Source organism: Prionailurus bengalensis, chromosome C1 (assembly GCF_016509475.1).
Source record: "Prionailurus bengalensis isolate Pbe53 chromosome C1, Fcat_Pben_1.1_paternal_pri, whole genome shotgun sequence".
Lineage (NCBI taxonomy): Eukaryota > Metazoa > Chordata > Mammalia > Carnivora > Felidae > Prionailurus > Prionailurus bengalensis.
In genome coordinates this window covers 105,807,035-105,827,739 of record NC_057345.1, presented here as the reverse complement: position 1 = coordinate 105,827,739, position 20,705 = coordinate 105,807,035, and the positions used below count along the sequence as shown (strand labels likewise).

The following is a 20,705-nucleotide window of genomic DNA, read 5'->3' as shown; positions in this document are numbered from 1 at the left end:
TGAATGTAGAGTTTACTTGAATAAAAAACAAAACAAAAAAAACCTTATTTCAAGTGCCACCCCCCACCCCATGAAGTCTTTTTTTTTCTTGGTCACAGGTGGTAGGGAATCTAAACTGAATATGACTCTTCCTACGAACCCCTATAACACTTTATTAACACTTTTATTTCAATGCTTACCAGATTTTGCCTGGTATAATTGCATATTACAGTGCTTCTCAGACTTTTCCAGAAGTACACCTAATTATACAAAAAAATGAACAGATAGCCCCAAGGCTGTCACAAGAAGCTGCCTGGAAAATTAAACTTTAGTATGAATTTTGCAGTGTTATCAGTATTAAACTAATGTTTGTTTTTAATATAAAAATGTGGACTGACACTCCAGGAGGATGTGTCTACTTAATCTGAGGGTACCTGGCACACTGTGAAACCCCTCCCCACATGTCCATTAAAGCTAAGAGCAGAGACTGTCTTATTCTATACGTACCGCCGTAAAACTAATATATTACCATCTACACACTGACGCTCAAGAAATACTGTTGAACTGTGACTCAGGATACGTTAACTGGTGTTAACTGTATTTACTGTTTACCATGTACCTAGAACTGTGCTCTCCGTTTCAAGGAACTTAGTCTCCATGGGCTGACCCTGAACAAGTAAAAAACTGTACAGAAGTGTTAAATCATGGAACGTAAAGCCTTCTGTGCAAGACAACTTGGTTTGGGGTCCCAGTCTCTCCGCTCCAAACACCAAGTACATACATGGCAACAGTGTTGAGTACCAATTTAAGGTATACTCTGACTTCCAAATTATTTTCTGAAGATTGAGAGTTTTCTGCTAACACTGCACAAAGCTTAATCCTCTTTATCTGAAAATGAAAGGTTCCCATCTTTTCGCTCTCCAGTTTGAAGCTCAGCAAAGCCTTCTGGGTGCCGGGCCGTAGACAGAAAGAAGTCTCGTCCCACCAAAGGAGCAAAAATGCCAAAGCTAGCTGCGCCGCCCGCTAACACCCCCACGGGCTCCCAATTGGTCCTCGGAGCTCACTCTCTGTCCACATTGGTGTTCCAGCTTGCCTGTCGCCTTCAAAGAACCCACCTCTAGCCAGCGACTATTGGCAGATCGTTACGTCATTGCCCTATCTACCTCACTCCCATTGGCTCCCATAGGAAGGGGCGGCCATAACGTCACAGGCAGGGGCCGCCATTTTGACTGAGCAACCCTAGTGACAGGAGCCGAAGAAGCAGCGCAGGTTGTCCCCGTTTCCCCTCCCCCTTCCCTTCTCCGGTTGACTTCCCGGGCCCCCTACACTTCACAGTCCTGGTCCCGCCATGTCCCAGAAACAAGAAGAGGAGAACCCTGCGGAGGAGACCGGCGAGGAGAAGCAGGTGAAATGGAGGGGGTGCGGGCCGGCGAGCTGGGGGCGACCGTGATGGGGCGGGAGACGGTCTCCCACCAGTGCGGATTGGTCGCCATGGTCTCAGGCTCTGCAGGGGTTGGCCACTTCTTGCGTCACGCAGGGTGAGCTTTAACACAGCTTGCAGCTCTGGGGCTGGTTAGTTGGGCCCGTTGTCAGTCAGTGCCTTACTCTTTCTGATTGGCCAATAGGCCTACTGCTCAACACATTGAAAAGGTGCTATCATTGGCCAAGCTTGGGTGCGGGGCGGGTGTTTGGAAAGACTGGGTGAATGAAAGGGGGCAGGTGGTCCTGAGAAGCGATGTGTGTTATTGGTAGAGGGGGGTAAAAGGCCCAGCAGCTAGGCTGGGTTCCCAATCAGAAGGATACAGGTGGAAGTAGAGACGATTAAGAAGGACCAGCATTGGGCGAAGGGAGAAGTAATTATTAATCATGGCTACTTTAAGGCGGCAACTTTCTCAAGAGACCTATTTTGACGGTTGGGGTCCCACTGTTCCCCAGCCTCAATTGGGAACTAGCAGGACTGAAGAGGACTAGAGATCCATAAAGCATAATGGAGATTAAACCTAGGAAAGACACGAAAGGAATCGTGACAAGAGAGACTCCACCCTATTTCCACCACGACCCCGACTTCCAAGGCAATGGGACTTAGTTCACCCACAATTCTGTGATGAAAACACCCCAAATAAACCTCTTCTTGGGGCTTGTATTTGACTTACAACATTTAGTACTGGGCTCAGGGCGTTGTGAAAGGCACCTGATATATCTGCCAGATTTTCAAGGGAAGGGGATATAATTACATTAAAAAGAGACACAAATTGCCTTAGGTCTTTTCTTTCTTTCTTTTCTCTTCCTTTCTTTCTTAGGTCTTTCCTCCCTCCCTCCCTTCCTTCCTCCCTCCCTTCCTCCCTCCCTTCCTCCCTCCCTTCCTTCCTTCCTCCCTCCCTTCCTTCCTTCCTCCCTCTGTCCCTCCCTTCCTTCCTCCCTCCCTTCCTTCCTTCCTCCCTCCCGCAGGGGAGGCACTTGTGAGCGGGGGAGAGGCAGAGATAGGAGGGACAGAGGATCTGAAACAGGCTCTGTGCTGACAGCAGAGAGCTTGATGCAGAGCTCGAACCCACTAACCGTAAGATCGTGACCTGAGCAGAAGTCAGGCGCTTAACCTACTGAGCCACCCAGGCGCCCTTAGGTCCTTTTTTAAATAATTTTTTTAACATTTATTTTTTTGAGAGGAGTGGGGAGGGGCAGAAGGAGAGGGAGACACAGAATCCGAAGCAGGCCCCAGGCTGTCAGCACAGAGTCCCACGCGGGTCTCAAACCCATGGACCTGAGCCGAAGTCGGACGCTTAATCGACTGAGCCTCCCAGGCACCCCCTTAGGTCCTTTTTTAAAAAATGTTTTTTAATTTATTTATTTTGAGAGAAAGAGGGAGCGGGGATCCCAAGCAGGCTCCTTAGTCAGTGCAGAGCCCAACTCAGGGCTTGAACTCACAAACCATGAGATCATGACCTGAGCAGAAACCAAGAGTCAAATGTTTAACCAACTGAGCCACCCAGGCACCCCGGCTTTAGGTCCCTTTAAAAAGTCACTAAAGAAAAGGGCATTGGGGCCCACAAAAACAAGAAGAGAGTAATAACTACGGTGAGAGCCCCTGCAAGCCAATTCCAAGTTCTTGGCATGTTCCCTAAACTTCCATCACTTGCCCCACTGGGGAAGGTGTTGACCTTTTGGCAAAAACTGTGGGTAAATACTAGTGAACCTCCTGTGTCTTAATTTTCTTGAGGTTAAAAATAGTGTCATTTTTATCTCTTTACCTGTTACCTTCCTACCTAAGGTTTATGGAAATGCTGAAGCAATGTTGTTCCTTTATTAAGGTAGAGACATTTGGAGAAGGCCACATAGCTCAGAGAGGCTTAAATCAGATGACTGCCTTAGACTCGGGGTAAAAGGGAACATCTCAGCAGAATTATCCCCTTTGATTTCCTGTTTGACCTGTACTGTGTGTTAGGGATAGCCAGGGAACTTTCCCACTCCTCTTGGATCACCAGAAGCCCTAGTTAGCTCTTTTCTTTCTTTCCTAGCTCCTTTGCTGAATAAGCTATGGTTTGCTCTTGATTGAAAAATTGTGTTTAGGTACTATTTTTAACTCCAAGTCACTGAAGTGGTTCCTTAAGCGTAGTGTGAGAAGCAGAGAGAGTGTGTGTGTGTGTGTGTGTGTGTGTTTTCTCACAATACAGTTATCTTGAGCTTTAAAGATTTGAACAAAAGTCTAGGTTTGTTTAGGAGCAGGGTAGAGACAGTATATTCACAAGAGGGTGGATTTCCAGGAAAAGTTGATAGTATAAAGTTACTAGGGGCTCCTGGGTTGCTCAGTTGGTTATGCGTCCCATGACTTCAGGTCACATTCTTATGGTTTGTGGGTTCGAGCCCCGCGTCAGGTTTTGTGCTGACAGCTCGGAGCCTGGAGGCTGCTTCGGATTCTGTGTCTCCCTCTCTCTCTGCCCCTAACCCCCTCACACTCTGTCTCTCTCAAAAATAAATAAACATTAAAAAATTCTAGATATTAGAAGGGTTGCTTCCCAATTTTTTTTTAAGTTTATTTATTTATGGGGCACCTGGGTGGCTCAGTAGTTTAAACGTCTGACTTGGGCTCAGGTCGGCTCACCATTCGTGAGTTCAAGCCCCGCATCAGGCCCTCTGCTCTCAGCGCAGAGTCGCTTTGGATCCTCTGTCTCCCTTTCTCTCCTGCCCCTCCCCTGCTCTGGGGCATGCACACACTCACTCACTCACATGCTCTCTTAAAAATAAAAATTTTTTTTTTTTAGGTTTATTTTGAGAGAGACATAGTGTGAGTGGGAGAGGGACACAGAGAGAGAGAGACAAGACAGAGAGAATCCCCAGGCAGGCCCCGAACTATCAGTGCAAAGCCCAATGCGGAGCTCAGACTCACAAACCATGAGATCATGACCTGAGCCACTTAACTGACTGAGCCACCCAGGTGCCCTTGCTTCTCAATTTTGATTTAATTGGCCCATTTGTTTCCTCCAGGACACACAGGAGAAAGAAGGTATTCTCCCTGAGAGAGCTGAGGAGGCAAAGCTAAAGGCCAAATATCCAAGCCTAGGACAAAAGCCTGGAGGCTCCGACTTCCTCATGAAGAGACTCCAGAAAGGGGTATGGGACCCAATCTCTTATCCTCTTACTGGAGCCAAAAGGGTCTTTAGGGATGAGATCTGTAGAGCCTCTTCTGAATGTTTATCCAGAGGTTCTGCTGTTGGGCAGTAGTAGAGAGGAATTAAAAACTTATAAAGAGCGAGGCAAATTATTGTAAATCCCTAATATGGTATCATACAGGGTATGAAGGCTTAATGTTGAGACATTTGGATGTGGGGGCATTGGAGGATTGGGGGAAGGAAGGATGTTAGAAACTGAAATGCTGACTCCCCCAAGCATTTGCCTGTTTAAATGGTGGGAGTTTTAGGACTGCACTTTTTAAGATTAGAGCTAAGTTTTGGGGTGCATGATTTCAAAAAAAAGATCAAACCATCTGTCCTATAGATTTCTTCAGCTTGAAATGAATAGCTTTCTTCAGACCCTTGAAATTAGCACCAGCCATTAACTGTGCTCTCTCAAGAGACTTATTTTTCCATCCAGAGTGGTGGTCCTCACCAAGGGAGGGTCTGCTTTCATAGCCATCTAGTTCCCAATCAGGTTTCTCAGTCCCTGTAGGTACCTGAAGCTAATTGAGAGATTGTAAGGCAGTAAACTGCCTAAGGGTGTTCCCAGGTGTGGATGAAATAGACAGTGAAACAGATCCCTGTGGAGAATCCTAGTTATTGAGTCTTAGGCACAGATGATGATGTGATGCTGATTTGCAGTTTACCTTGCTGCAGGCAAGGCAGGCGTGGGCAGGCTGTCATAGCCATGGAACATGTGTGGGAGCAGTGGGAGAGGAAAAGTACATTATCCTCATGAACAAACCGTTTCTATTCATGGTCTGAGGGAATCATTTTTAATTTTGAGGTTGTAGGTTTGAGGTTGATCTGCTGATTGCTAGGATAGCTCCAGATTGACACTTCTGTATGTCTTGGTAATTTCCCCAGGACCAAGTCCATTGGAGACTAATAGGTCCTCAGTAAGCCTTAATGAATAGTCAGTAATTTGGTTGAACCATCCTGTATTGATGGGTGTATAAAGGATGTAGGGATTATCTCTTTGCTCATAAAATGTCTACTGTAGCTAGGAAACTGCCTACAACCTGAAATGTCAGAACACATTGGAGACAAGACATAAGTACATGTAATTAATGCTAAACTATTTGTGTAATGAGGTTAATCAAGGAAGACTGGAAAAATCTAAGCATTGATGAGGGTTTATAATGGATGTGGGTCTCCTTGCTTTCGAGGAAGGCCAGAGTTCCTCACTCACCTCACTCACCTCCCTCTTGTCTCCTAGCAAAAGTACTTTGACTCAGGAGACTACAACATGGCCAAAGCCAAGATGAAGAACAAGCAGCTGCCAAGTGCAGGACCGGACAAGAATCTGGTGACTGGTGACCACATCCCCACCCCACAGGACCTGCCCCAGAGAAAGTCCTCACTCGTCACCAGCAAGCTTGCGGGGTAACCTGGGCCCCCCCTTCTCTCCCCTTCCTCACCCACTGGACTTTAATATATCATAGGCAGGGATGAAATGAGCACCTAGTTAGATCTTCTCAGCTTGCTAGCCAGAAATGACTGTGATTCTCCTGGGGGCTGCTGAGAAGGTGATGTGGGTTGAAAAGGGGCTCTGAGTTCATTTCTTTGATTAAATTGAGATTTTCGCACCCTCACTGTAGCCCAGGTAGGGGCCCAGAAATAAGAGACTAGGATTGGATAATGCTGCAAATGCTCTTTTTCTTTTGTATGAGAAACTGGGGAGATGTGATTTCTCCTTTTGGAAGAGAATATCCCAAAATTGGTTAGGCTAAGCCTTGGGAATAATATGGTAGATTTCCATCTAGAAGCTAATCCGACATAGCTGGGAAAGGTAGACTGAATGAGATCTGTTTTCTGTGCTTCTAAGTGTTTTTTTCCCTTAGGCTGCTATTGCTTTGTGTTTCCATTGTGTCAGGTTTAGAGAACCCTCAAAAAGAAAAACTGATTTGCTTGCCTAAAACTACAGTGCCCACCTAACCTCCCTTACTCAGTGAGTGTCTCTTACAGGTTGCCGTGGCTCTTAAATAATGTAAAGATTGGAGAACTTCATTCACATGAAATGGGCACCTTCTCTCTCTCTTCCAGCATGTTGCTTTCGAAAATATCATGGGATAGTGGAAAGATTCGCACTGGCTTTGGAGTCAAGATCTGGGTTTTAGTTGCACTCCATCTCAGCAGAACTGATATGTAACCTTGGTCATTTAACCTCTGTGGATTTCTATTTCCTCATCTGTAAAAGAGCTGAATATAGATAAGATGGGTTAGAATTTTAAAATCCTGTAACTGCCAGCTGAAAAAAAGTCTGTGCTATTCATTGTAAAACTAAGTGAGGAAGGCCTGTGGGTGAGCCTACAAAGGGGAACCATTAGAGGACTACATGGGGAGAGAGGAAGTTGAGATTTGGGGATTATAAATTCAGGCAAGAGGGCCTCATAAGTATCATGGACTTAAGGCCAAGGGAAAAGTTCTAAGAAGCTAGCTTCTATGGAAGCTTCTTGCCTCTACCCCCACCCACTTTCCTGGCCCTCAGTCTGGGCCTTTACTGCTAAAAAGCTGCTCTGGGAGCCAGGCTGCAGGCCTGAGGACACGTGCTTAGTCACGCACATGTAGAGTCCCATGTTTCAGATGTGATCAGATGCCAGGCGTACTGCTAAGGAGACCAGAAAAAAAGGGGCAAACTGAGCCAGCCTCCAGGCCTCGGTACTGTGGTGAGGCTGGAGCAGCAGGTTCCTAGGAGATGATTCACCGTGGAGGAAGCTGGTGGAGGAAGATGGTCAGGGGGCGAGAAATGGAGCACTGATAAATCTCTGCCTTCCTAGGGCTCAGTAACTCAGCTCTTGTGGGATGAGAAGCAGCAGTGGAGATTCAAGAGCAGATGGAGGAGAGGGGTGCAGGTGACCAGCGTCTTCAGTCTGCTTATCACTAGCTTGGCCTGAATCCTACTGCTGGTTATGACAGAGAGGGCCAGGGCAACAACTAACTGTTTAAGAGGACAAGATTCTGTAATTCTCTCTTGCCCTCTCACCTCACAAATCCTAATACATCAAACCTTTGGGCTGATGAGAATGACCCGTGGTGCCTGGCTGGCTCAGTCGGAAGAGCATGCGCGAGTTCGAGCCCCATGTGGGGTGTAGAGAGTACTTAAATAAAACTTAAGAAAAGATTTAGCAGGAGAATGGCCATGAACTTGCTGGTGCACATGCAGAGTGATTGGCAGGTGTGTATACTCCTTTCCTGACCAGCCATTCACTTTTCAGGCAGTCACTCAGATGGGGTAGGAGAGAGTTGGTGAGGAAGGAATGGAGAGAGCAGGATCCCTGGATTTCCTGGCCCCCAAACTCCTTGACTGTCACTTGTAATTGTATATAATTTTTGTGTTTCTTGCTTCATTCCTCATGCTGTCTTCCTTAGTCTAAAGTCCTTGTGGTAAGGGGAAAATGCTGAACATCCTTGTATAGTTTCCTCAACTGTCCCAGCCATGTTGTACATAGATATGTCATGTTATTATATATATAAATATATATATAATTTTGTACGTTTTCTTCATCTCCGATCTTCTCGAATTTTGTACTTTTTTCTTTTCTGTCTCAGCTGCTTTCTCTATTGGTCATTTGAATCTTCAAGACTGAGGTCACAAGTCTGGTTTTTAGGAAAGAATAGAAAAAATAGGGAAATCAGAAAACTGTTGATCTTGCTCTTTCTCTGCCTGGTCATCTTCAAGGATAAGAAACAAAGAAACAAGCTACATTTTGTATTTGCCACCTAGTTCTACAGCATGAAATACATCACGTCCATGGCAAAGAAGGGTCATTCCCAAATCCAGATCCAAATTGCTTTGATTAAACCTAGATTATTAAATCCACTCAGAACAACACGTGTGTTGTCTGGCCGTGGACTACATGCTGTCACCACCTCATCACTCTTAGCCCCCCGTCAGTCTCTGCTGCTGCGTACAGCTGACTGTGGCCATGCCTGTGAAACCAAGCCTGCTCTAAGCCAGGCAGCTTATGCCCCTGCAAACCTCCAGTTATTGTGATCTTTGTCTAAAGAATTTTCTGTATTGCTTTCATGGGTATCTCCAAAAAGGTAAAGAACACTTTTTGTGGATAGAAAAAAACTGAAATTCCCTCCCCACCACCACCACCACCACCACCACCACCACCCTCACCCTTCTCCCTCTCCCTCCCTCCCTCCCCTCTCCTTCCCTCCCCTCCCCCTTCTCTCCCCTCCCCCTTCTCTCCCCTCCCCCTTCTCTCCCCTCCCCCTTCTCTCCCCTCCCCCTTCTCTTCTCTCTTCTCTACCTCTCTCTCCTTGTCTCTCCCTTCCCCCCTCCCTCCCCAGCTCTCTGTGGATCAGATTCAGGCATGTGCCAGGTAGCCTAATGATTGTTAAGTGTGGAAGAGTCATGGGGTAGGGACTGGGATGGAATTTCGAATTTTTTCCCTTATTACTTGACAGTGTTTTCTTTTTCTTCTTCTGTGTTCGTCCGCAGTGGCCAAGTTGAATGATGCTGCCCGGGGCTCCGCCAGATCCTGAGACGCTACCCTCCTGGGTCCTGTGCTGGCTCCTGCCCCTCCCTGCTTTGGCAGCCAGGGGTCAGGAGGTGGCTCGGGTGCGGGCTGGAGAGGCAGAAGCCCCTGCCCGTCGGTGTCCCAGCGCATGGAGCCCCTTGGGCTGAGCACCAAGACCCTGAACCTTTTTTGTTTTACCTTTTTTCCAAATAATTGTTGGGAGAAATCTCAGTGAAATCCTGGGGGTGGGGGGTGGGGTGGGGGGGTTGGTGTTTGAGAGGGTGGGATGGGAAATTTGTGGGGGATATGAAATAGGACTTGGAGTTGATAAAAACATTCCTATCTTCCTTCCCAACCATGTGGCTGGTGTGGGATGGGTGTAAGGGGGAGGAGTGGAGCAGATTCCAGATGAAGAGTTCTGATTCAGCTCTGTAGAAAAATGCCTTGTTTGCTTGGATGTGGCTGGGGACCTGGGGTCAGATAAAAGAAACTGTCCATCTAAAGATGACAGAAGCAAACAACCCCTCTGGTCCCGCAGAGCAAGCTGAGAACCCAATGTTAATTGTTCATTTTAAAAAGTGCTGTCCTTGAAATAGATTTGCTGTGGGGAAAAGGGCAGTGAGTGTGGGGAAAGGGGCCATGAGCGTGGGGAGCCCCACAGAGCCCAGGGGAGTTTTTGAGTATTTGAAATAAAAAAAAAAAAAAGAAGATGACCCACAAAAAAACACAACCCAGAAATATTCTGAAGCAGTTGGTGTGTTTTATTGGGGTTTGGGGAAAGGGAAGAAAATGAAACTGAAGACAGCATTCAGGGGAGAAGCTGGTATGGGGCCCTGAGTTTTAAGGAACAGGGGCCCTTAATACAGGATGTGACTGGGCTTGCCGCTTCCATCACTCAGGGAGAGGGAACAGGGATATTGGCGTATAGATCAGGGCTTTTCTGGACTCCTGTCCATCCCTTTTGTTTGTGTAGCTAGTGTAGAAGATGTGTCAACATCGGGTTTTGGTTCACAAAATAAGGAATCTGATCTAGTTTAATAACACCTAGAGCTTAGTATAGGCTAAGCAAAAAAGGACGCCCACTCTTCCTTTTCCCTTTTAGTCTTCCATTCCTTCGTAAGTTCTTAAGTCTGTGAAGGAGAAATGTGACCTCTGGTCATAAGCCAAAAGCTCAACCTTTCTGTTTGTGGCCAGCAGGAGGCAGAGTGACTTACTTCCTCACCATTGTCACAAGTATCACTGGAATCCTGCCGCTGCAAGAAGTTAAAAGTTGCCTGTGAATGTAACCTAGAAAAGAAACATTACCAAAGGAGAAACAAACTCACCTGTCTCTCCGAGACACACACCAACATTCACATACAGTAGATGAAATCTACTTGTGCATTTTGCCCAACTTTGAGTAGGAGAGTTTACTGTGATATTTTCCCAAGTGTGATTGGCTTCTCAAATGAGTATGCATCAAGGAAGATAAAGTCCAGGAGACATAGATATTCCAGCGAACTCTCCATCTTCTTGAAGGGGACAGGTAATTTTAAACTAGACTAGGAACGTGATTCTCAGTATCTAACTCATTCTTTCTCTTTAATCAGAAGTTTTCCAAATACGTTTTCAGTTCCTCAGGATGTTACGGACTTGCTGTCTTCTGCTTTAGCCAGGAGATGGTGATGCCTCTTAGCCATCAGCCTTTCTGAACCGTATGCTAGACACTGAGCCAGCCAGGTGGTATGGAGGTACATTAAAGACATTCCCTACCATTGTGGGGTTTATTGTCTTTGTGAAAGAAGACATCTGCAAAAGTTCACATACTTGAAACTTACAAACTCAAAGCTAGGAGCTGTACACACACAAATAGAATGTTTACTGTAGTGTGGGGTTAGTCTTCTCATCTTTATTCCCCTTCAGCCAATCCCATGACTTCTTTTTGAGCATGACTTCCCTAGTGTATGTTTGCCAGGTGCATACAGCTGGAGAGTGAGATCAGTGAGGCTGAATGTGGGATCATTTGGTGCAGGTTCGTTTTAATACAGATAAAGTTGAAGTGTAGAAATTATTTAGGAGGTGAAAAAGTTAGGTTGCTGAAGAGATCGAGATAGTCTCTCAGCTTATATATATGACTTTTCCAATATTCCTGGCTTCCCTGGTCCTTAGTTCTAAGCTGTAGCCTTGAGGGATCCTGAGGGGCTGAGAAAGGACTGTGGGTATCTCTATTTTAGTGTAGCACCTTGCCATTCCTTCTCACCCCCATACTACGGGGCCAGGCAAGCAAGACAGATTGCTCTGCAGTGCCTCAAGTAGCTATTCCTGCCCACATCCCAAAGAGTGTAAGGGTTCTTCCACTCCTCCAACATAATTGAGTGATGATTGTACTGACAGTCGTCTTGACCATCTGATATACAGGGTGGCAGGGATGAAGTCACCATTATTATTGTCCAGCAGCATTTATTTTAAGCTAATGTGGCCCGGGCATGGAAAATGCAGGCAAAATAAAAAAAAAACTTGGAGCCTTCCCATTGAGAATATCTGCAGTGAGCCAGCAGTACTCACACGAGCAATCCTCGGGTGTATAGTGCCCTCTACTGGGCCTTGACGGGGGTTAACTAGGAAAGGGAAGCTAGGACTTGACAGAGGCATACAAATAAATGCAAATTCTAAGCAGAATTCTAAGGGAAGGAGAATCAGGAGAAGGGTTGTTAGCTAACTTTTCTTAAGAGACTGGGGACTTACTAATGAGGTGAGGCCTCCCGTGCTTGGGCAAGAATATTTTCATTCACCGGTAACTGCTGAACACCCACTTTGCAGTTAGAAGTATTAGCTGTTGTTGGGCAGATAGACAACGTAAGAGATGGTGTCTGCCCTGGAGGCACTTGAAGCCTCATTGAGACGATGCTTCTACATATAATGCAAGGCAGTATATCATCAGTCCATCTGTAGTAAAAGAATCCCAAGAAGGGAACATCCAAAGGGCTGCAATCATTAGGTAAATACTGGTGGTGGAAATGAAATTGTCCAGGTTGATTACTTAATAAAAGCCCAAAATATGCCAGGTGCTGTGCTAAAATATAAGTGATATGTGGGTGCTTCCTTTTTCCACGTGAAGAAATCATGCTACCGTGTTGAACTTGGGTAGTACCCAAATAGGCCTAGCTACATAGAGGAATGGGGGTGAGCAAATAACAATTGCTAAATGTTTTGAGCACTTATGGTGTGTCAAGCCCCATGCCGAGTGCTTAACACACCCTCACAGCAGCTCCATGAGAAAGCAGTCTTACTGCTGCCATTGTCCAAGTGAGGAAACTAAAGCAGTAACTTGCCGAAGTGGTACAGCTTCTGAGAATGGAGGCAGGAGTCGCTACGGTGTCTGCAAAGGGATGGGGAAAGAGTGATCAGGAACACTTATGGAGCAAGTTCTGAAGGAGGAACAGGATTTCTCCAGAAAAGTAAGGTGACAAGGGGCATTTGGGTAGACAGACCAACACTTCGAGAAGGGCGGGACCGTGTGGAGTCGGAGGTATTTCTGCAACAGCAGCATCAAGTCCTGGGGAGTGGCTGGTACCAGGCCAACAGGGCAGATAGGAGCCACATGACAGAGGCTATGACAGGCAGGCATGCCTAGGGACCTGATGGATGGCAAGAATACTTTAGGTCAATGCCAAAACATGTGGAGAAGGAATTTGAAGGTGAAGGATTTAGTGATGGACTGGCTCTAGCATCAAGTTGTCTGGTTTTTATCTATTTTGGTAACTCAGGACAAGTTTCTTCAATTCTCTTTGCTTACTTACTTGTAAAACAGGAATGATGTGGTACCCACTATGAAGGGTGGTCGTGCTGACTAAACAGCATAAGGTGTGCAAAGCCCTCTCTTCAGGGATTCCAACAGCACATAAGGAGCCGTCAAGGAGCTTACAGACTATAGAGGGATATAATAAGGATGGGTAGACAAGACAATTAGAATACAAGAAGGGATGAGCACAAAATGTTCTAGAAGCACTTCCCTAATTTGGGGAGGTAGAAGAACAGAAAAATCCTTCCACAGAAAGGAGTTAGTAAGCTGAAATCTGATACAGTAAGACTGACAGGTAAAGGTTATGTCAGGAAAGGGGGTCTTCCAAAAGGAAGCATGTAACAAGATGCAGATGTAATTCCATTACATTGCAATAATTGGAAACTTGAAGTAATTGAGAGTAGTTGTAGCATGCCATGCAGCAGGTGAGGCTGGAGACGGGTGGAGGGAAGCAGGAGTCCAATCACAGAGGGCCCTTTGGACTTTATCCTGGAGGCAATGAGAAGCGCTGTTTAAAGACTGAGCAAAAGAATGACAAGTCAGATTGGCTCTTTAGAATAATCTTTCTGACTACGGTGTGGGCAAGAGGTTGGAGAGGGTAAAATTGATGTATTTAGAGGTGCTGTTAACAGGATGGAAAGTTAAGGGATATGGCAGTTGTAAAGAAAAGATGATTCAACCTGTGGCATAAATTTGACATAGCAATGAAGCATCATTACCTAAGTGGGGAATTCTGTACTACACTTAGTAAACTGTTACCACAGGCTAGTTATAAATAAGACAGACTGTTGTGTTGCTATGGTACTTAGGCTAGATATGATTAGTAACTAAAGAAGGTAAAGACAGTAGGGATGAAGAAGAGTGGACAAACTCAAGAGATACACAGGAAGCACAATCAACAGAACTGGATATGGGGTGTAGGACTTGGGAAGAGAAAGCACTCTAATAAAAGATCCCCAGGTTTCTGGCCTCAGTTACTGGGCAAAGGATGATGCTATAACCTAGAGAGAAACTACCACTGAAAGAGCAAGTTTAACAAGATCATGAGTTCTGTGTTGCAGAAAGGATGATACGAGGTGCCTGTAGGACATCAAAGAATAGGTTACCCATAAGTTATTGCATTTAGGAGCCTAGAAGGTGAAAAAATCAAAATAGGAAATGTAGATTCTGTGAAATTTTTTTTTTTCTGTGAATTTCACAGTACACTTAGTAATACTATGGAAGTGAAAGCATATAGAGCAAAATGACTGGAGGGCTGGCCCTGATGAAAGCTAACATGTGAAGGCAATAAAGAAAGGGCCCAACAAAATAAGAGAATCTGGAAGATGTGGTGCCCAATGACAGAGTTTGATGGAAGAATTGAGTCAATGTGACATGCTATTGGAGGTTGCTGAAGTAAGAAATTAGAAATACCTCTTCTATATAATAAAAAGTGCCCCTTGGGGCACCTGGGTGGCTCAGTAAGTTAAGTGTCTGACTTTGGCTCAGGTCATGATCTCACAGTTCGTGGGTTCGAGCCCCATGTTGGGCTCTGTGCTGACAGCTCAGAGCCTGGAGCCTGCTTCGGATTCTGTGTCTCTCTCTGCTCCTCGCCTGCTTGCACTCTGCCTGTCTCTCAGAAATGAATAGACGTTTAAAAAAATTTTATTTTTAATTAAAAAAAAAAAAAAAAGTGCCCCAAGGGGTGCCTGGCTGGTTCAGTCAGTGGAGCACGCAACTCTTGATCTTGAAGTTGTAAGTTTGAGCCCCATGTTGGGTGTAGAGATTAAAAATAAGATCTTAAAAAAAAAAAAAGCCCAGAATTTCAAGAAATGTGTCACAACAGTGGGTATCTCTATTTGTCATGATTATAGTTTAGAGTGTCTATGTATGTCCACTTTCTATATTTTTCCAGATTTTGGAAATGAGTATATATTTGATAGAGGTCATTTTAATTCTAAAAGCAATAATAAAAATCACATTTTTTTTTTAATGGACTAAAGGGTGTCCATTTGATTTGGCAATTAGTAACCTTCTTGAGCCAGCAGTGTCAACAGATTAGTAGAGGTAGAATCTTCCCTGTAGAACCAAGTGGTGTGGGAAGGTTTTGTTGTTTTAAGATGTTAAATTTAGGCACATTTATTGACTTGAGTGAAAGGAACCAGTAAATGTTGAAGCTCGGCGAAGAATAATGAAGAAAAAGGAGGGGATGTAAATGAGTTCAGGTGGATATGGTCAATTAAACATTTCAACATACATTTATGAAGCACTTATGTGCCAACCACTATGCATGGTGAGGTGCTGGGGCTGGTTTAGTTGGGAAGCCAGCTGTGTAGGAAATTGGTCTCAAGCAGGGAGATGTTTACTGCATCTTGCTTGAGGCTCAAGGTGAAAATACAATGAGGGGTAAACTCATAGCTGTTTGTGACTGGGGTTGGTAGTTGATGGGAGTCCTTCTCCGATGGCTTTGCTATTCTTTGCGGAGATGTAAGGTTGCAAGTTGACAGGGAGATGAGAATTAGGGGGCTTAAGAAGAGTGGCCATCGTTTAGGAGAGAGGTTGAAAGGGAGAGGAATGGAAGAGAACAGACAATAATACTAAGTAAAAGGGTTAGAGAACAAGTGTCAAGGGCCTAACAGATTGGAAACCATGAATGTATAATCCTTGGAACGTGTAATCTACTGGAATGGTACCAATCTATATTTCTGCTGTTTTCTCTAGCAACACCCAGCCGCCTGGGTACAAGAGCAGATAAGATGCATTATTATGTAGCTCCTGGATCATAGTCTGTGGACACATTGAGTGGATTGATAAGGGAATAAGGGGATGGAAGGTGCTGGGGAGGGACAGTTCAAGATATCCACCCTATTCAGACTGGGTGAAAAGGTAGGCCGAAGAAGGTATGATCAGCTCTGGTCAAGAGAGGTCTTGATAAGGTCAAAGAGCTGATGACGATTTAGAAGTGAAAGAAGTGATTAAGTTGGAAGCTCAGGACCTGTTGGTCACAGTGATGTTAGAGTTAAGATTTTGGAGTTGGAACTCTTCCATGTAATGAAACAGGTAGTAGGAATGGGTGTCTAAAGTCGGGTAAAAGTAAAGGTCATTAGAGTCAAAGAACAAGGGAGCTCCTACATCCAGCTGCAAAGGTAGGTAGCTCAAGTATTTGTGGTTTTGTTGTTATCTCTTGTTAAACCCAACTGTCTTTTTTATAAAAGGAAGATTAAAGCAGTTAGCTTACAAAACAACAACAACAGAGAATTACGGGCTTGGAATGTTGGATCAGTAAATCAAGGTGTTGCAATCAACCCAGAATTATGTAGGATTGGGGAGAAGAGGAAGCCTCGTACCAGTCCTGGTATAGAAGTGACCAGGAGTAGCCAAGAACATGAAGGAGAGTTTAGCCTGAACTCCATAGCAGGAGGAATGGCATGTAAATATCTTGGAAGAATAATGGCCTGAAAATGACATTAGGGAGCTAGAAGTATCTCAGTTTCCCCACTTTCTGATACTGGAGGAGGGGAAAACCCTCCAGGGCTGCAAACAAAGCAGGGTCTGAGGGGAAACGTGGGTGTAATTTGAATGAGTGGGTTGAGGGAAATTCCTCTTAAGAGTTTCTGTGTGAGACCTCAGAGAAATGAGGGGACCAGGGATGAAGGTTTTGTAAGTGAGTGGGAGAGTTCTGCATTGGGGGCAGAATCCAAAGATCATACAGAGATGGGACCGCTTGTGCAATGAATTCACATTAAGGTTCTCAACCGGTTTAAAAGTTGTTTGGTATCAGTCTTGACCAAAGTCCCCAGAGGGTTATGGGGCACAGTCTCCTCAGGCCTGTCTCCCAGGGTCCTCAGGGGTAGGTAGGTTGAGCATTCCACCTCTGAAAAGGCATCCTAAGAAAAAAGAGAATGGAGCAGTAGCTTAAAACTGATTATAAAAAGGAATAAGTAGGCTAGACTAAAACAAACAACTGGAAGAGGGTCCTTCATTCACTTATTTTACAAGTATTTATTGAACTACCAGGGCTTTGTCTCATTTATTGCTATATCCTCACCATCAAGAATGGTACATAACAGGGGCACCTGGGTGGCTCAGTCGGTTAAGCATCCGACTTCAGCTCAGGTCATGATCTCAGTTTGTGAGTTTGAGCCCTGCATCAGGCTCTGTGCTGACAGCTTGGAGCCTGGAGCCTGCTTCGGATTCTGTGTCTGCCCCTCCCCTGCTCATGCTGTCTCTCTCTGTCTCTCAAAAATGAATAAATGTTAAAAAAAAAAATTTTTTTTTAAAGAATGGTACACAACAGGTGTTCAATAAATACTTGTTGAAGAATTGTTCAGTTCATTGTCAATCTGTAAATATTCAGAAAAAAATTAAAAAGAGTTTGACCTCTTGCCACAGTCTCTGAATAGCAGCAACAGGGGATAAAGCAGAAAGACAACACCTCTAGTGAGAGAACAGCTTGGGAAGGCTACTCCCCAGACAGAGCTGGACCTCTCTTTTGGAAAACTTTTAGATGAGCCACATGACTAAGAGCAAGTAAGAGCCAAGTACTATGTCAACGAAGGATAGCTTTTCTGTAATGAAAATGTCTCCTTATGACAGGAAGAGCACTCAACACTGATAACCACACTGTGATAAAATGGCCCCTTCAGTTAAAAGTTTTGATATAAGTAGAGCTTTGGTGACAGAGGTATGTAGTGTATTTAGATGGACTTTTTTTGCACCTTGTTTTGACATACTTATAGGTAGATACTAGAGATTAAAACAAAATATGAACTTACAACTAAAATAGTTAAAAAGCTCAAACTGAATATAGAGTTTATATAGTATATGAACTTCTCTCAAATTATTCATGTTAACCTCTAGGACTGCAAACCCATGAACAAGCATCATTCTTGATCTAGTGCCAGCTACCTACCTTAACGGCCTCAAACCCAATTAGTAACATCAAACTGATACATATGCTAGAATATTTGTATGTTTTTTTTTGTTTTTTTTTTAAATTTTTTTTTCAACGTTTATTTATTTTTGGGACAGAGAGAGACAGAGCATGAACGGGGGAGGGGCAGAGAGAGAGGGAGACACAGAATCAGAAACAGGCTCCAGGCTCTGAGCCGTCAGCACAGAGCCCGACGCGGGGCTCGAACTCACGGACCACGAGATCGTGACCTGACTGAAGTCGGACGCTTAACCGACTGCGCCACCCAGGCGCCCCATGTATGTTTTTTTATTTAAAAAAATTGTTTTTAAGTTTATTGATTTATGAGAGAGAGACAACATGAGCAGGGGAGGGGCAGAGAGAGAGGGAGACACTGAATCTGAAGGAGGCTCCAGGCTCTGAGCTGCCAGCACAGTGCCCAACACGGGGCTCAAACTCACAAACTGAGATCTGACCTGAAGTCGTATGTTTAACCAACTGGGCCACTCAGGCGCCCCTACAATATTTATATTTTTAATGAGAAAGAAAACTCTCATGCATTAGCAGACCTGTTGGTAGGGGGTGAGAGTGAGTGGTTAGCAAAAGCAATTTACTGTTGCTAAAATTACCCCATGAGGAGACCACCTACTCAGAGACACAAAGGGAAGTCCTGGCTTCATTCAGTGACCGTGAGTCCTGGCTCAACAGTTAAGGTCCGTGTCTGAAATGCCTGTTATGATTAGGAAAGTCTGAGTCACCTTCAGACTTCCCTACTTGCACTTTTGAGTCATTTTCTGTTCCAGTGACCAAAACTGGGCACAACTACGTATGAAAAATATTCAGAAGTGCAAAGTTTGGGAACTAAAGGGACATTAGAGATCATGCATTCAGTGTACTCACTTCACAGATGGTAAAACTGAGGCCAAGAGATAGTGCCTTTTGCCTAGCTGCACAGCTGTTAAAGGCAGCTTTAAGGCCATCTTCTATAGAAGCCGACTTCACAGCAAATTTGGGACTCTGGCTTTCATTTATTTTTATTAGAAGTAAACAAACTAGGTGCACCTGGGTGGCTCAGTTAGTTTAGCGTCCATTCTTGATTTTGATTCAGGTCATAAGCTCATGGTTCATGGGATCGAGCCCCACATCCAGCTGTGTGCTGACACTGCACAGCCTGCTTGGGATGGGCTCTCCCTCTCTCTCTCTGCCCCTCCCCCGCTCGTGCATGTGTGCACTCTCAAAATAAGTAAACATATTTTTAAAAAGTAAACTAAATACTCGGGTTGGAAGCTTGAGAGGAGCTCAGGGCCAAGCTGAACAAGCTGGTGTCCATGGTATCCCCTTCAAATAACATGTGATGGTGTCCTGCAGTGGATCAAGGAGAGGGCTACTGTAGGACCAGCATCCTCTAACTCATGCTTTCTCTACCTTGGGACTGTGAATATTTTGGACTAGGTACATCTTTGTTGTGGGCGCTGTCCTGTATATTTTAGAGATGTTAACAGCAGCTCTGTCCTCTACCCACTAAATGCTCAGTCAGAACAACAACAAAAGTCCCCAGACGTTGCCAAATGTTCTCTAGGATCCCCTAGTTGAGAACCACTGTGCTGACTTAAGGAAGGGGCTCTGGTAACTCGGTCCTGGTCGCATTTAATCCTCTCAGCAGCACCCATCCTTACTCCTATCCCTGCGCCTGGCTTCTCTCCCTCACGTTTCCCTCTGGGGCCTACCATGCCTTCAGCAGATGGGATCCTCCAGCTTCTACCTCCATGGCCCCGAAAGTGACACCTGGGGTGAAATAGGAAGCAAAAGTTTCTACCCTCCCCCTTTTGAACCAAGGGGATCCCCCCCGACTGCACAGGAATTTACATACCTGGTTAAAATAAGACAAAATGTATGCAGGGCTTAGCTCTTAAGTGCAACTGCTGTGAACCAAAGAGAGATCAGGGTCTTAAGTCCCTTTCCTACCTTGGGGGTGGGCTGGGAGGGGTAGATGAGGGCACACCAAAGGAATCTGCCTTTTCTGCACAATTTTCCTTTGACTCAGCAGGCAACTTCCCCTCCCCAGCCACACTCATCCTCACCAGTGCCCATATTTAGACACTGCAAGCCTGTATTGTCATAGAAGGACAGAAACCAGATGGTTGCTATAGAGATGTGTTTACACACACCCCTAGAGCATAACCCAGTGTGAGCCTGAGTGGTAGGGATGAATGGCAGTTCTTGCTGGGACATGCAGTTTTCGTAATTTGCTATTACCTTACCTCTCCTATTCTCCACACATTTTTTTTTAAGCTTTATTTATTTGATCTCTACATCCAGCGTGGATCTTGAAGTCACAACCCCAAGATCAAGAGTCACATGCTCTTCCGCCTGAGGCAGCCAGGCGCCCCTCTCCACACAGTTCCAGGCTTCTCATTCCTGCTTCCAGATACTACTTCCCACTGACAAGTACTGTTCTTAAGCATCTTCTTTGCCTGAGGAAGTCACAGTTTAAACACAGAAGTACTGGGGCGCCTGGGTGCTCAATTAGTTGGGTGTCCGACTTCAGCTCAGGTCATGTTCTCACAGTCTATGAGTTCGAGCCCCGCGTCGGGCTCTGTGCTGACAGCTCAGAGCCTGGAGCCTGCTTTGGATTCTGTCTCCCTCTCCCTCTGCCCCTCCCCCACTTGCACTCTGTCTCTCTCAAAAATAAAATTAAAAAACTAAAGAGAAGTACTTAACCTTTCTGAGCATCAGTCCCTTCATCTGTGATATGAAGATAATTATAATACAAACCTTAAATGGCTTTTGTTAGAATGAATTAGGTGTATGTAAAGAAATTTGGACCGTGGCTGGCAAAGTAGACGCTCAATAAATGGAATTTGTTCTCACGCTAAAATAAAACCCCACTCTGGGACACCTGGGAAGCAGCCACT

General features: G+C 45.1%; 1 protein-coding gene across 2 annotated transcripts; it reads left to right on the top strand.

Annotated features, from left to right (window-relative positions):
- Window positions 1-1,179: 1,179 nt before the first annotated feature.
- ENSA (endosulfine alpha) lies at window positions 1,180-14,875 on the top strand. Of its 2 annotated transcripts, XM_043576188.1 has the most exons (4): window positions 1,183-1,384; window positions 4,459-4,584; window positions 5,866-6,032; window positions 9,100-14,875. In XM_043576188.1, the coding sequence occupies exons 1-4, from the start codon at window positions 1,328-1,330 to the stop codon at window positions 9,113-9,115; spliced, it is 366 nt and encodes a 121-aa protein (XP_043432123.1). In that variant the 5' UTR covers window positions 1,183-1,327; the 3' UTR covers window positions 9,116-14,875. The 2 variants fall into 2 exon arrangements, with proteins under 2 accessions (XP_043432124.1, XP_043432123.1); XM_043576189.1 differs by lacking the exon at window positions 4,459-4,584 and having other exon boundaries at window positions 1,180-1,384; window positions 9,100-9,640.
- The last annotated feature ends 5,830 nt before the right edge of the window (window positions 14,876-20,705 follow it).